This window comes from Pseudopipra pipra, chromosome 5 (assembly GCF_036250125.1).
Source record: "Pseudopipra pipra isolate bDixPip1 chromosome 5, bDixPip1.hap1, whole genome shotgun sequence".
Classification (NCBI taxonomy): Eukaryota; Metazoa; Chordata; class Aves; order Passeriformes; family Pipridae; genus Pseudopipra; species Pseudopipra pipra.
The window spans coordinates 53163047-53180790 of NC_087553.1; the positions used below are offsets into that span (position 1 = coordinate 53163047).

The 17744-nt window shown below is 35.0% G+C and overlaps 1 protein-coding gene across 9 annotated transcripts in view; it reads right to left on the reverse strand.

Moving 5' to 3' along the window:
• CADPS2 (calcium dependent secretion activator 2) overlaps positions 1-17744 on the reverse strand; it is a 288094-nt gene that overhangs the window by 61582 nt on the left and 208768 nt on the right. For 5 of the 9 annotated variants that reach the window (XM_064656125.1, XM_064656124.1, XM_064656122.1 and 2 more), the window contains exons 15-17: positions 14343-14406; positions 12142-12265; positions 9629-9649 (exon numbers count right to left, since the gene is read on the reverse strand). In XM_064656125.1, the coding sequence (XP_064512195.1) occupies positions 9629-9649; positions 12142-12265; positions 14343-14406 (209 nt within the window). The remainder of the gene's footprint in view (positions 1-9628; positions 9650-12141; positions 12266-14342; positions 14407-17744) is intronic. The other 4 variants (XM_064656126.1, XM_064656123.1, XM_064656127.1 and 1 more) reach the window with 1 other exon arrangement.

The following is a 17744-nucleotide window of genomic DNA, read 5'->3' on the forward strand; positions in this document are numbered from 1 at the left end:
ACCAGGACACAAAATTACATTCATAATGCCAAGATCACTGTTATCAACACTGTACTGTATTGAATTTGCAATTTTTATACTATAGAACAATTTTACGAATATAATAACAACTATATTGAATCAAATGAGATTAGGAAGGATTGGTCTAGTCCCTATTATTAAGGTTATAGTATACAGACTACTATTGGATTCAAACTAAACCCGTGGTTTCTACACTTATCCTGGACTGAAACTAGTGGTCAATGTCCTCTCTGCCCTGAACACACAGCAAGCACTATTCATACATAAACACGCATAAACGACTAATTTTATTTCGAATTCACCCTGATTTTCATTACCTTACTACTAACCACGTAAACAAAATAATCGCATTCGCAATGGCATTCATTCCTAATGAAACTAAATAAGCTGTAAACTATTCAAAAATTATATCCTAGAAGGGGTCCTCTAAATTATTAAGGAAGTAATTATAATAATTATATTGAATCTCATGTTACATTTTTGCATTCTCCTTCCTCACTACAGAGAGCAGGAGAAAAAAGATTTACTAGCTAACTGTGAGATTATCCTGCACCACCACTCTGATGAGATCGTGATGAAGAGAAACATTGTCTCAGGCAAGTACCAATTCAATTGAGCAGGGCACTAATGAAAATCAGTTCTGATCATATGTGCTGAAGTGAAGAATTTTGATCAGAAATGGAAATGAATGGAGAGTCTGGTTTTTTTGGTGTGTTTGTCTGAAAGGCATCATAAGCCTAATAAAATGAATGATGAAAGACGGGATCAGAAGTGTTCCCACACAGGCAATATGGGAATACAGTGTTCCCTAAATGGGAATACTTAGGAAGGAGAAGACCTACTTATGATCAGGCATGATGCTGCCATAAGAATAAATCAGTCGTGATAAATTATTTAAAATAGAAACTGTAATTTTCAGTCATTAAGGGACTAATGTTCAGGATTAGTTTCTTCTACAGAATTAGCATGTTTAGGAGGAAAGAGAGTAAGAAAATTGTAAATATTCCTTTGAGGTGAGTATGGCAAGTTTCTGAATGATGTTTCATGGAGGAATGACTAAAAATGTGGGAAACATTTGAATTCCAGTTTCACTTTTCATAAAACTCACCATGCTATTTACTATTTACTAGCTTACTCTGAAACAATTTATTGCTTGCTAAAAACAAACAAATTACTCTTGATGTTTCATACAGCTTTTCACAATATTTTAAAAATCATGATTTTCCTATGAAATTTGTTCATAAGAAAAGGTGGCAGAGAATTGCACTCACTCTCCATCCTTGGACAAATCTCTCTAATTTTGTGGTCATTTACTTATTCACAGAATAAATCAGTTCAGACAATTTCTTCTGGATGCTATGTACTTCCCTACATTTCACTTAAGCTTCATCTGAAGCTTCCTTTTCCATTTCTAAGTTACCACATCAGCTAGTCATTTTTCTCTGTAACTAAAGAGTTTCCACTTTCAAATTCTAGGCAGTATGTTTTATGGATAACCACCATTTACATGGGTATATAAACAAGGGGTTATGAAGTAATTTGAAACATAAAAAATGAAATACTCACTTTTTTTTTTTTTTTTTTTTTTACTAAGCAAGTAATATATACGAAATATGAGTAGCAATAAATTCTTATCTGGAAGTTTTAGAACCTCCAAAATACCTGAACAAAATACTGTGCTTGGCTTTGTAAGCATAAAAGAGTTATAGGAATAGAAATCAGTGCTGTCAGTTTTCATTATATTCATGATGTCTTTCTTCCCACAATTACTAAGGGTTGTTAAGATGTGTTTACACTGCTCAAACTAACAAGTTGCAGTGGGAGTCGAGACAGTAAATATCCTGCTTGACATCTTTTAGAAAATAAACAGAAAAAGCCATCAATCATCTGTTTTCATCTTTGGTTTCTGCTGAAACGAAAAAGCAAACCAGGCTTTGCAAATAATGATGCTTTCTCAAGTATGCATTACCAGTGAATCACAAAGGTACCGAGAAAATATTGTCAAATGAGCTAAGTTAACTGACTAAACCACTGCTGAAATGAAAAAGTGACTGCTTCATGGACTGATTGAGCCTAGGGCCACAAGGGACTGTCAGATCATCCAGTCTCACCTGCTGTGTCATACAGGTCTGGGAACTTCTCACCAGTCCTCCTTTCCTGAGAAAATCAGGATGTCTAAAACCTAATAACACTGTCTCTAAAACCTAACTTAAGCTTGTTTTCCAGAAGAGAGTTTATCTTTGAAGACAAATGCACAATTCACCTCTTTCATTTTCTCCCCAGCATGTAAGCTGTTAAACATGTGTGATTAATTTCTCATTGACATTTGCTGAGCACAGGAATCTGCTGATTAAAGAGGCAATTTTCCTTGGTTATGAATACAGTGCAGCTATGACATTCTTGTCTATGGCCTGCCAGTCTCCCCCCACTGACACAGCATACATCTCTTACTGGTTTTCCCTGCCTAGTATTTCATCCTTCCTCCTTTTCTTCAAACAAGCATATCCAGAACGAGACACTCAGGAGAGTCAACCTGTCTCAAGGCCAGAGACCAATGGCAGGGGTATTGGAAAAAATGCAAGTATGCTAAGAGACCCCCAAGTTCACAGTCTTGTTGGGCTTACAGAAACCTACACATTCACATCCAGAGGGGTGGATGTGGCTGGAGACTTCTGGGGTGATGCTGCAGTTTAGAATGAGGTTCAGCTCATTTTATGTGAAAGTGCAACAGAACATCCAGTTAGCATTTTGATCCTTCGTGTAAGACAACTGGCATTTGTTTTAATTTTCATCAGCACTGTTGCTCTGGTTGCTGGCAGCACTCAGGAGTTGTGCTACTGAACATTAAAGCTACCAGCATTAAATAAAGCCTGGAGAAAGTGCAAGATGTCTAATAATGGACGTGTCTGAAGATCAACTAATTTGTTTCTATGTATGTGCCAGAATTAGATTCAGGGAAGAGCAGATAATGCAATGACTGTCTGCAGTCAAACTCTTTCCAGGATACACTGCATGGCTTAAGCAAGTTTTGGAGTTCCTGAAAGAATTTGTCTGTATAGATATTCTGTAGGGGGACATAAATCTTGCCAAGGAATCTGACTGGCCCACTCCAGATAGGAACCTGAGAGTGAGCTCATATTGATGCAGAGAGGATGACAGGGACACCCCACAGTAAAACAGGAATAATATCATTTGATAATACAGATGCATCATAATTTGGGCTTTACAGATCCAACTCTGTTCCAGTAGGGCCCAGTACTTTGAACTTTTTCACATGTGAAAATCGCAAGATTGCTTCTAGACTTGTATCAAAAGCAGTACGAATATCAATAAACTGGAGCTAATATGTTACTAAACCTTAACTGACTCTGAAGAGTTAATCCACAACTAGGATAATCCACCCACAGATAATTTAGATTTGACTGTACTGGATTTTCTTGCAACTTCTCACAGAATTAATTCTGCATGAAAAAGTACAGAGGGACATCTGGGAGGACATTCTATATTTTTCTGATTAAAAAATAAAAATTTATCCCTAGATGAATAGTAGAATTTAACTTCATTATGAAGTTGAAACCAGTCTGTCCAAAACTGCTTTCTAAAAATTCAATAGCATTTTAAATTCTATAGAAAAAAATTAGAATCAATTATCATTATCAGCTATGTACAGAGAGATTATGAGATTCGTAGAAAGTTAGAGTTTACATCTCTTAGCCCACAACCTATCATTTTATAAAGTGGGTCACACTACAATATTTTCAGGTTTTAAAAATTTATCATAGTATTCACTTGCATTACCTTTATGGGGCAATCACAGGTTTGGGGTTTTTTTCTCTGTGTTTGGGTTTTTGGTATTTTTTTTTTCAAGAAGAGGAATCTGCTCATGGAAAAGCACTAGAACAACAAATTCGAAAAGGTATAAACAGCAGAAAAAAGGCAGAGATTAAAAGAAATCTCCTTTTTTATTGCTGTTCAAAGCATTTTTTGATTCTTTGTATTCTGATTCTGACAGCACAGACACGTGCAGTTGGTATTTTCTTTCTTTCCCTCACTTCTAATTTCTCTTCAAAGGGGGAAAGAACTGGTGTTCTCAGCAGTTTCTGATCCAGTGGAATAAAACTCAGACATAAGAAACATGGCAAACTGCAAGGCTCCATGAATGAAGAGATCTGAATAACTCATACACTAGATGGAGATAAAACTGGTACTTGAAAGTGCAGACTTACTAATAAGTATTTTTAAAAAACAGAATAATCTTAAGAGTCTAAATTTTAGAGACCTACTGAAAAATGACAACAACAAATCTAATGCTGGCAGGTAGGGAGAAGGAAAAAGAGATACAATTATTAACTGAAACAAATTTTTAAAAAAATTACTAATTGAGGGCCTAAAATAAACAGAAAACAGAATGAAATGTAACAGATTTGCAAAGGTAGGTTGAACTAGACTTGTGCAGCAGCTTTTCTTGATAGGATATTTTCTTATAAAAGAAATTCAGTAGATCTCATCTATTCTGACTATAAAGTATTTGATACTGTGCCTCATGGGAAAAGTATCAGTTAAGCTGAAAAAAATGAGGATTAAAAAAGAAACTATGTGTTGGATAAAGAAGATGCTTCAAGTGAGAGGCAACAGGTCATGTTGAGAAAGAGCAAAGAAAAGTTTCTTGAGGGATTCCTTGAAGATTAATCTGAGCTTCCTTAATATTTTCACCAATGACTTTAGAATAAATATTAGGAGTGCACTGATAATGTTGTAAAACACTGGCAATAGATAGCAGGGTCAAAATGCAGTAACAAGAATTGGATAATTCCAAAGAATGGGAGAGAGAAACATTAAAATACGTTAAAGAATTAAAGAAAAACATATTAAACTACTTTAAGAAGGAGAGCAATACATTTTGACACATGAACAGCAAAAACATTTGCTACAAAGTGGGAATATGTCAGCTGGAAACGATCAGGACTCTGAAGACTGGGTTGAATTAACTTTTCACAGAACAGCTGTGTGCCACAAGCACGATACAGACATCAGAAGACAAGTGTTCCTTGAATATATTAGATGAAGCATTTCTGGTATAACAGTACTGCCAGTACTGTGCAAGGTGTGTCATAGGAATGACTTTGCACAGTTCAAGAAATCCAATGTTCAAGAAGGTGAAATTCAAACTTTAAAAAGAAAGACTCCTAAAATTATAAAAATGAAGAACTGGAGGCTAAAAATCTGAGACAAGGTGATGAAAGCCTAGGTTGCATGAGTATGAAACTCTTGTCTAAAAATGCACCACAGGGCATGCAGGAACTGGAGATGATGAAATGCTAATGAAGGATGGAACTATCCCTTCCTCATTTGGGACACAGGACAAGGCTAGCATGCTAAAAATTGGGAACTAATTTTAATGTAAGGTGATTGATACACGTATAGATCAAACTGGACTTGGAAGGATGCTCATGTGGCTGAAGCAGGGGTTGGAAAAGGGGAAGCACAGTGGCAAAGACAGACTCAGCCCTAGTGTTAAAAGAGGATGTAGGTATGTTTACAAGAGTATCAGGATGTGAATCTAACAATCCAGTTCTTTTACAGACTTCTGCTCCAAAACTGAAATCAGGGATGTTTGCCCATATCCCCTTCTTTCCATTTAGTTGCACAACAAACAGAGACCAAGAAGATGCTATGCCACTGTGCAACTCATTCACTTTTGTTTGTTCAGTGAAATGAACATGCATGGAGAGCTTTAATCAAGTCCTCTCCAGGTACAATGACTCTCCACTTGCCTTCTCAGCTTCAATAATGTTTGTAGTGTTCTTCTTTTTAAGTCAGACAGATCCTTCTGAGCCTTGAGGGAATTTACATCCTTTAGAAACTTACATGTAATGAGTATGTTAATGATCGATGTCTTTCAAAAAACAGCAAACTGTTGAGTTGCTCCTGACCTTCTCTTGTATGGAGTTAATAGTTATTCAGCCTTTGGCAATCTGTCTGACAGAAACAAATATTGGGATGACAACTGTGATTTGTCTTTGAGCAATTGCACACTACACAGTAACTATCTGCCCTGATTTTAATGGAATTTATTCCCATTCCTTTCATTCAAACTGTTTGGCAGAAGGAGCGCAGTATAGTGAGTTACTACAGTATTTTAAAAATAATGAGTTAAAAGACAACTACGTAATAAGTCAAATCTTTACAATCTGTCTATTGCCTCAGAAATTAATCAGTGGACAATGACAGTTCACTTTACAGCCATTTACCACTTTAATCCCTACCCCAGTCCTTTTGTATCTGTACAGCAAGGTAATGTCCCTGTGCTCAAAAATGTATTTATGTGTAGGTTTCATTCACTTCTTAGACAATAACAGAAGCAATAGCAGAGTTAATTACTCCTCCGCTATTCAGATTTAAAATAAATTTAAATGGGGAAAAACATTAATTTCTGAGAAGGAATAAACAATGTATTTTAATACTCTCTGTGTGTTAATGGATGTGTGTAAAATATAAGTAAAAAATAAGAAATCTGTATAAGGAAGGCCATCTTTTTTGAAGGAGAGAGAAAACAAGTGAGGGAGGCATGCAAATTTCTATAGGCTCTTCATTGGAAGTATACAAAATGCATGTAAAGAATGCTATTTGTCTCTGGCCTCAGAATGTAGCAGGTCCAGTTATGTTCAAGATTATCTATAGGAAGAATTAATGAAAGTTAAATGCTGAATAAAACAGGAAAACATGCCATACACAAAATGATCAAAAAAGTACTTTCAGGTAGTAAAGTCTCAAATGTGGCATATGCTGAAATGAAAATGGGTTATATTTAAACAGAGATCTTCCCATATTGATGATGTGATTCATATCCTTGACAAATTATAAACCCTTCCTGCAAACTACAAGGGCATCATATGAGAATTCTTAGATACAGTTCAAAATTATAATAGTAGGTTTGCTGGTATTCTCCTCATAATGGCAACTATACTGACTGAGCAGATTAGCTACTCCATGAGAATTTCAGCTGTACGTGTAATAAGGAATGACATGCTGAACCCTGTCATTGCAAATGTAATTTTTGTTAAAAAAATCTGTTCCATATTCATAACAGCACAACGACAGGGGAGTGCTAAATAAAACGTCATCCTGACTGTAAACAAATATTGTTGATGGAAGTACTGCTTGTACCACCATGTCTGCCATTAAGAACATAACCACCGTCTTCGGGAAAACATTGAGAGTCTTGTTCAATTGAGACTGAAAATGAGAGCACTTGGAGAATAGACCTAGGACCAGGCAACCACACTGCTGAGAAAGGATTCTCTCAACAAAAAGAATTTGCATGTTTACCTCTGTATTACCTAACAAGGACACTCCTGCAATTCTTTATATAGTAGCTAGTGCACAAGCCAAAGGGTAAATAATAGTTATCAAGAAATAGTTCTTCCTCATTTTTCATGAAAATGCAACATATGGTATTAGGGCTAAGCATATTGCACATCAAGTTCATTATGAAATCTGTAGGAGTCCAGCTAGTGACACCAACAAGAGCAGGATTTGGCCCCATTAGCCAGGCTAAAATGTAATTTTATTGGGATTCCCTTCAGTGACTTTATCTTTTGCATCAGAGAAATGGGTTCAATGGTACACAAATTTCTGGTGAACACAGTCTATTTACTCCTTTCTATAATTTTTTTTCTGGGTTTCTGATGAATTTTTGGTTGCATTTTTAGTCAGAACTCATATTTAATTAAGAAACTAAATTATAGACACAGCCTAAAAACCTCTAGCTTCACCTAACTCAAATAGTGAATTTCTGTTTACTCAATATATGTGATAGCCTCTCATCCATTCTCTAATCTAGTTATTTGCCAGGTCACTTAAGGGACAGCTTTGCTATCCTATCTTAAGAACATGGCAGTGGTTTCTTTCAAAGCATGGATAAACCTAATGTAAAATGACTGAAATCAGGTGTAGTCTTTTTTTTTTTTTCTGTGCCTGTAACTATGTCATCTGTGCTTAATGGTCTAGGTTTCTGACATAAAGAGCCTGAGAAAGAATAATAAGGGTGTGTCACAAGGAAGATTTGCACTGGAGGTGATACACATCATATAAAATTGTAGAGATGAGGTTTTAGAGTGCAAAGGTCAAAGGACACACTCTCTACAATTACTTTTCTCATTTCACAAATTAATTACAACAAATTAATTTCTGAACTTCCAATTTTAAGAGATATTTTCTTTAATACCTACAGGTGTAAAAATAGCAACTGGAATTATTTGTTCTATCTAGCTTTAGGTATCTTACCTAGAAGGGAAACTGTCTTAGGGTATATTTGTATTTGATGGTGTGAGATAGGTCCTTTCACAGAGAAATTGTTGAAGGATCCTCTGAACACTCTGAATCGTCTGCTTAAGGAACCTCTCCCCGTTGATCAGAGGGGGTCAGCAGATTCCCTGAGTAATCCTATCAACTCATCCTAACAGACTGTAGTAAAAATAGCCATACCACCAGTGCATTGTCGGCTCTCTTTTTCTAAGAATTCCAAATAGATCTCTTCTCTTTACAGGGCATTTAAAGCTTTCAAACAAAAATCAGTGGAAGTTTTGGAAATTAGTGGAATCTTTGGAATCTTTAGTTATGAACACAGACTTCAAAAGAAGTAGTTTTATTAATCTGCTACTATTTTTCAAGCTCCTCATTGCCAAGGAGCTCCTCTTTGAACTACATCCATGCAATCTTTATAGTCATCACACCAGTCTGTCTTTCCAGATGGAAAATTATTTCATCCTGAGAGTACTACCAGGTCAATGCCCCTTCCTATAACAGTGGTTGATATTATTTGTGAAACCCCACAAAGCATCATGATCAATCTTTCTTTGGGTATGTGCATATGTCAAGTGAGAAAAAGCAGTATGCACATCTATTTCATAGTGTATATAGGCACAATTCCTCATATTTTTATGCAGCCAGTACCACTTAGTCACAAATACTACTTCAGCTGTGCTCTTTGTATGATGACTTTTAAGTATCGGGATAGAAGTACCAGAAAAACCTTTTTTTTACTACTGAAGAATATACACCATATTAGCTTCTATAAAATCAGGAACACAAAGAACTACCATCCTCGCAAGATTCAGCTGTAACTAGAAAAATACACATATCACTGAACAAAGCCATATCAGAGAAATGCAAAACCAGTTTTACAAAATTAGTTCTCCTAGCAAGACCTTCATCAATAAATCCATCAGTCCCCTTATGAAACAGATACAATTGTTGCTGATTACTATGAAATTACATTTCTTTAAATATACAAACTGATTTTGAATTTAACAGACAAACTTTCTGCCATCATTTAGGTATATCTCTTTCACAGAAACTACAATTGCATCATATTCCAAACCAGAAAATTAGCTTAATTGCTGATAAATATGTACAGCATAGTTAAGTATCAGTGTAAATGAAGAATTCATGGATTATACTACAACAAAATTAATTTTAATGTTCACAAATATTCTGGTCAGTATCTTGGTATTGTAGAAATTAACAAAAATAATAAATAATAAAACAACAGACACAACACACTACATCTGTAATACATGCAGACATGCACACAAATAGTAATCACCTGAGTCCTTTTCTGCTGTTGCTAAATAAAAAAAAAAAAAGAGAAGAAAAACATCATTACAAAAATTAAACTAATTTAATTTAATTAGGGAAGAAAAAATACCACATAAAGAGGTAAAAATCTTCTTAAAATCTTGAGCGCATCACACAAGGGAGGAGTTTTGTCAGGTGAAGAAGAAATGGTGTATGTTTTTAAGTAGTATATGTGTATTTACTAGTCCTATATAGTCCTTATTTCAGGCTCACACACTGAGCTTGCATTCATATTGTGTCTCGGAATTTAGAAACATAAATAATAGTAAAAGAATACAAGAAACTAAGAATATGAGAATATTAGTTTTACTAGAACCTTATTTTCATCTGCTTTTTAGGTACTTACTATTGGTCTATAGCTGATATTATCATGTAACAGTTACATTTTGACTGACTGATATTATGTTGTTCACTGAAGAAATATTCAAAGGAGAAAAATCTCCAAAATGTATGACAGCCACATTTTGAGAAATTCGGGAATATTATAAAGACAAGGACTATATGCTTTCCGTATGCAATTTGGAGTAAGTATTTAATACATACACTAACATAAATTATTTTCAAGAGAAGAATGTAACTTTAGTGCACAGATACAATAATGCTTCTATAAACCCAAAGAAGCAGAATGGAATTTATTGCTGAAAGCTATTACATTTATATGGATAAAAACGTAGAACGCTTGTAATGGCCAGAGTACAGAAGGGGACCTACACAGGTCTCATCACTACTGAAAACCAGTGCATTAAATTTTCTGATGTTATGATGCTGGAGCCCTTCACTTTCAAATAGCATTCCACTTTATTCTCAGAAAAGTACTTAACTTATTTCTCGTTATATATGCAATGATCTATTGTGCTTTGAGTTTACAACTACATGAATGTAAAACTACTTAAAGAAATCTAGTTGTGTTCTAATCAAAAGGCAATAAATCCAAAAAGAAATTTGCAAGTCAAAATATGGGCAACAGTTTTGTGTGCTGTTACATCTTACTGCAGTGCTAACAGTGTGCATACTTTAAAGTCCAAACTTTGCTACTCTCAGTGGAAGTCCCACAGTTTAAAATCTCAGGAAAAGATGAATTTACACCACTGCAAAAAAGTTTTCCAAATCATTTTATTGTCAGTGAGTTTATATATCTTTTGCAAGCTTCTGCCATATTGAAAAAAGTATTTCTATTTTTATACCCATTTTTTCAACAGGTTTGCAACATGACTTAAATACTGAACATTAAAAATTCCCTTTATGAATACAGAAAGATAAAAAATAATGAAAACACTTATTTTTTTCTTTTCATTTTCCAGAATAGATTTATTATTCATCCTTTTTTCTTTAACATAACATGATATCATAATTAATTATGATAAACTGGTTACTAAGATGGTTTCATGTTGTTACTTCCATGATATAATACTGGTTGCCATAGTGATGAGATGGGTCTTTTGTTAATCCCTTGTGAGATTGGTTAACTCATATTTTTCAGAGAATTTGAGCAGAAATGAAAAAAATCTTGGCTTTACAATATTGCTAAACAGATGAAGCTTCTTCATTTTGCTGCTGTGCTAACATTATTTCTTCTAGTGTATTGCTAGAAATATATGCTATTAAAAATGCATAAAAATTAGCATTTTTTAAAAACAGAATTCATCTTTCAGTATTTCCCTATAATTAACTTTATCTCCAAAAAGCAGTTATATAGATGTGCATACAGTTTTCTACTCCTGAGTATATCTGTACAGGCGTATCTCAGGCTTTTTTTGCTTTTTACAGAATAAGAGATGTGTCTTGACAAGACTATTATGATTTCCTTTTTGTTCTACATAAGGATTACAAATAGTAAAATGAAACTGTGTATCCTTGTCATTTTTTTTTGTAGAATTTTACTTAATTTCATTATTTACTTTCTAGAACATACCTAAATTCCAGAAAAACTTCTGATTACCTTCAAACCTAATATTTTGTCCCATTAATTAATTTAGACAATCAGGATGTAATTAAGGTTTTAATAATAAGATTATTATTATACATCTGACAACACAGCAGCAAAAATAAATAACATTTATCTATCTGTGTGCCTTATAAATACTTTAGAAAAGCATCTATACTCAGATTTTTCAAATTTCATAGTAGTGACACTGCTAAGGAAAGAATTTTCTATCAGTAGTTTAATTACTAGAAATAGTTAGAGAAATAAAAAATAACCCATAAACAACCTCTTAGATTTATGAAAAACTCAAAAGTAAGAACAAAGGGCAACTTAAATTAGGAAGTTCTAGTCTTTCATTCAAACAGGGTCCCAGGAGGCATATTAAGGCAATGAATAGGAAAAAGCCCCACAGTTCACCAGCTGAGATTTTAATGAGACATTTCCCCTTGCTGTGGAAGGGGTTTATTCTAGAAAGGGAAAAGGTTGCTCTTAGAATATGTAGTTAATAGGCATTGTTGGCTTTTACAGCCATTTTGGCAGTAGATTGCTGTACTAACCTTCTATTTTGGCATATTCTGTAAGTCGAGTGTAATTGATCAAGGCAGCCTTCTCCAGACATTTTTTAACCACTTTCTTCACCTCTTCTGCTGGTATGGGCGTGGCAATATCTTTCATTAAAACCTATGTCAGAGACAATTATACCACTTGATTACAATCATTACCCAAACCTCACAGGAAAATGATAAGAGTATCCTAAAGTTACTACAGATCTGATAATGATTAAAGGCAGAAATCAAAAAGGAACTATTTCAGCTGGTGGAACCAGATATTAATCTTTGAAGGTTTCTGTTCAACCCTGGTTTGACTGCCTACTGTCTGGCATCTTGCAGCCTGCCAGTCACTTTTAGTTTGGGTGATGTCAAGACCAGTATAACAGCAGCATTCCGTGGATGGGCTGGATCATGGTTACCACCAAAGATGTGGTTGTGGAAATTTGCTTTGTTCTCACCTATGGAAAAGCTTCCACCATTGCACAACCATGGACTCTTCAACAGGGTAAAGTTATTCAAATTCAACATGTCCTTGCTGTGAAAAAAATGTCATCTGTAGCAGGCAGGGAAAACATTGAACTTCTGGTGGAATATTTTATTTCGGACAAGTAGAAGAATACACCATATAAAGGTTTTCAAAACCTGCCAGTTGTTCTTACCTCACCTGTTGCAAGTGAGGTAAACTGAGAATCTATACCTCTTTATATGAATGCAACGTTATATACTCTGGAGTGCTATATAAAAAAAGGAATACTGTTAAAAATTCACTTGCATTTTTCCTTTAATTATATAATCCATTAAATTTCAACAGGTAGGTGTAAAAAAACCTCAATATGTTTTTATCACATTTTAAGGTAAATAATAAAATTTCAGATAACTCACAACCTTTAAAAAATGCTTCTCTGGTGGATTCCCAGACAAGCTACATCCTCATACAATATGTCTAAAAATTGTTGTTATATGAGGGAAGCAAGAGATATGGTCTGGGGAAGGACATGGTAGAAAAGAAACAGGTTCAGCAACAGAGAAGCTATTAGGAAGACATTGCAGCAAAGAAGACAGAACTACCATACTTGCACACACATATGGCTTATCTGTCTTAACTTGCTTTCTTTTAATTAATAAATTCTGGGTTATCAACAAATGAATATACACTATACACAACCTTTTATTCTGAATCTGATTTTTTTGAAAATTTTCAAAGACAGGTAAAATAAAAGGGTTCTTACCCATTCTGCATCCACAAATATAGGCATATACATTTATTCTCAGTCAAGACTGACAGCAGTGTTGCTTGAGCACCAGCTATAGTACCATTGCCATTTGTAACAGCAGGAATGGTGAGAGGAAATGGATGTTTCATATAGCACAAAGGAATCCACACAGCACTACAATCACTGAGATTGTAAGTGAAATAAAATATACATACTCAGAATCTTCATGTGTTTTTCAAACATGGCAGAGGTTTTCTAAGATGGAATCTCTATCCATGGAGTGTTCTGCAGTGCAGAATAACTAATATTTTCTAGGACCAAACCTCTCAGATTTTGGCAAAGCAACACAGCTTGGGATCTAAGCTTCTTTTGAATTCATATCTTCATCAGACGCCTGCTGATACAATTCCTCTGGAATCTCTGCTGGAATTTAAAGTCCTCTTTCCTCAGAGATGACTGAGATGCTTTTATCATTATGAGGTATTCCCCTTTCCAGTCAATACAAGAGGATTTTCTGGGCAGGAGTTTACATTTATAGCCGCCCATATCAGATTTGCTGCATATAGCTTTTGCTTCTTAAATTGACTCGGTTTATGCATTTATGGAATATTATTTGAATTATATAGAAGCTTTTTAATGTTACATACAAATACAGACAACATCAGCAGCATAGAAGGCATTGAAAGCAGGAAAAGAGGGCTGTAGAGTAGACTTGTACTACTTTAGAGGTAATGCTGTGTAAGCATTAAATTAAATAGAAACAGTGTCTTTACAGTGGCTTGAAGTGAAAGTCTAGTAAATAAGCCTTGCAGAAAAAAGCTGTTTGCCTCTGTGGAAGACATTGAGAAAGAAAAAAATGAACCTTTCAGAGAGCAGTTAAAACCAGTAGTAAAATATCTGAGAAGACATGAGTCTGCTTTCAACAGTCTGAAGGCAAAAGAAAAGTGCAGGCTCAGCAGTCATGCAGAATTTAAAATATGTTCTCAAACTTACCCTTTCAAGTAATGAAAGTGTGGCTTTTAAAGCTCCTTCAGGACGTCCAAAAGGGAAACAGTATCTTAAAAAGTAAAAATATATTAAAAAAAAAATTGGAATTATAAAACCTGTGTTACAAAGTTAGTTTGAGATGTAACTGTACAAAACTTGCATTAAATTATGTTAGCAGACGACTCCCATACACCAAATACTAATAAAAGTAGAAAGGCTTTTCAGTAGTCTACCATGGAGTACATACATAGTAGAGCAGTATCAGCCCATCAGCATCTCAGGCCTAAATACAGAAAAAAACTCTAAAAGACAAAGAGCATTACTTCCAATTTCTCAATTAGGAAGGATATTTAAAGGTCTCTGATGAGCTTAATTGTCACCTTCCTGGAAAGAGGCACTATTTCTTATGTAGCCATGACTGCTACTGCAGCTATGAAGTATATTATGTAAATTATACTTTGTTTCAATATTGGATCAAGACAAGAATAAAATGCCAGATATTTTAGTTTCCAGAGATATAGGAGAGTATAAATGCTGGCAGATATTCCATATTTTTTCCTATTATATTAAAATACTTCGGAAAAGCACTTTATGTTATCTTAAATTTTATCTGCTACAACTTAAACCATGCCCATTTCTAAAATTCTGTAAATTAAAAAGTGATTGTATTCATAGCTTTGTTTTTTATTTTTGTTTACTGAATGATCCAATATAGCAGCTCAATGAGAGTACAATGCTCAGGCAACTGCAACCTCTCTTAATCCTATCTATAAAATCTTGCTGGGATATCCCCAATTGAAAAAAGGATTTTTTACTTTGCTGAGATTATTTTTTTCTTAATATTACTCATTGAGAATGGTAGCCTCCTATTCTAATGTTTTTCACTAGTCAAATCTTTTCTAATGATAAAAGGATTCAGACCAGTAAATTTTAGATCTACATTTTGGTCAGCCAAAATAAAGCCTTGTAAATGAGGTCAAAACAGGATTTCCTGCAGCGAGAATTCCAGTATTTGTTTTTATCTCTGGAAAGACTCGAGAGAGAAAATTGACACAGCCAAGCAAGAGAGGTTAAAGTCTAAGACACTCATGGCAGCTTTCTCAGAAATATTGTATCTTCCACATTTGATGCCTGAGAGGCAGAGAACTGAAATCCAGGGGGTAGGTAAGGTGACAGAGAGGAAAGGTGTAAGAACCTTAAGAACTGGGAAACAGTTCAGATGACAGCCACCAGCATGGGGTGGGCTGACTGCATCTTAGTCATAATGAAGCCAGGCTGAGATCAACAAAAATGAAAATTAAAAAGGCCATAGGGGAGTATTAAAACTCCCCTATGTGTGGGTCAGCGGGCAGGCATGGAAGAGCATCTTTTTCTGATGGGTGTTACCTAGTGACTTAGGTGAACATAGCAAATGTTCAGTGCACCTCTGAAAAGGCAAGAAGAGACACACACTCTGCAGTTAAACTGTCCATGACAGCTGACCAGTTCATGAAATGCTAAGCAATGGAGAGGGGGCAAAGCTTAGAAAAATTCTGACATATTACGGGAAAAAAAAAAGCGTGCTGATGATTCTTGAAAGTCTGTACCACTGACACACTAATTAGGATGATCAGCGTGATTAGGAAATGTCAAGTGAGATGACAGGAGCTCCAAATTCAACATTTTGACTCTAGAAATATGCACTTGACTGATATCTTGTTAGGACAAGATATAATGACAATATTTTGGGACACAGATTTGAATTGCTTCCTTGGACAGCTAATTTAAGATTCACAAGAAAAGATACTATTACGGATTTCATCTCAAATGCAAAGAGAACATAGTTTGAGAGATGCACAAGAGAAGAGGTGCTCTGTACTAATGATGGTAATACAATACAATTTAATAGAGTAGCAAAAGAGAACAGGCCAAGAAAATTCAGTACGTGTACATTTAGTACATGTATATACAATTTCAAGAATAGGAACTATGAAAAAATGAAAAACTTGAAAAATGAAAGCAAAAACCATAGAGGTACAATCAAAAAAGCAAGAAACCTACAAGCAGCCTGTGGGAAAATTCAAAAAAGTAGGAGCTCAAGTCAAATGCATACCACAATTAAGAAATCAAAGTGCTAAAAATAAACCAACCAACCAACACCCCCCATCCATGAATCCATGAGGATGATAAAGAAGTTACTGTAGAGAATCTGGCATTTAAAAACTGTAAAACCTATCTGAACATGGAGGACATGAAAGACTCTGAAATATTCTAGAGCACGTGTCAACAGCATGGCTGCTCCAAGTGACAGTAAAAAGGACAGTGAAAGCAGGAAGCCAGTCTAGGAGATGGTGGGCCTGTCTGATGATGAGGAATACAGGGCATTCTAGAACAGTAAGGCCAAAATAGAGAAATTCAGTGCATACTTTGCATAAATATTTACTGCTGAATGCATTTTTCAAAATATTCTGCACTTCACAGTTATCACAGAAATTTTGACGGAATGAAAAATGGAGTTGTTTTAGTACAATGTTTTCTTAAGAAAGCAATCTCACAGACAAGGTTATTATTTGTTACTTGATAGTGGTGATCTTTTTACATTTCTCGAGTCAACGTTTTATTTAAAATACTATTTCCAGTGCTTTATCAGGTTGTCCTATACTGTGACTCTATATGCTTCATAAATTCAGATTCTAGGGCACTTTCTATTCTTCTTTCTTCAGTTATTCTGCTGGTATCCTTGTTTAAGTCCAGACATTTCGCTTAATTTTTTTTTTATTTCTAACATTTGTTCACAGAAAGAAATAGCAATTGCTCTTCAGTCGGCAGAGCACTGTTTGTCTGTATTGATTAAACAGGATTTTAAGGCAAACTTTAGAGTGCTCTGAAGGATGGAGGCATTTGTCTTTGAATGACATATTTAATTGCTCTTAAGGAGTTTCTAATGATGTCTAAATTTGCTCAAAATCCACCAAGACTGATGCAGAAAGATTCTATGGTCACTGATATAGGTCAAGCTCATCGACATAACTCTAATGTGTATGCTAGAAGACGTGATGGGGTTTTCTATTTGTTCCAGCTCAAAAGATTATTTAGACATTATCGTACATTTTGTAATTTGTCTCATGCATGCGAAAGCTTGAATGTAGGAGGCAGTCTGTCCTACACAGATCTGTATTGCTTCTCTTGCAAGAGCTCTTTACTCCCATGGAAGGCAGGAAAAAGATAATGTGTCAGGGAAGAATCTTTAAAGGGAAGGAAGGATCTTTTTTTTCACAAAAGGAATACTCTCTGAGAAGAATTCTAACTCTCTTTAGTTTAATATAGATATGAAGTCCCAAGTGAAGACAGCTGTGTACTCTATGCTCAAAAAAATCCCCAGTGACCTATGATGCCAGTGAAAACATGGCATTTACCTCATCAAACCAG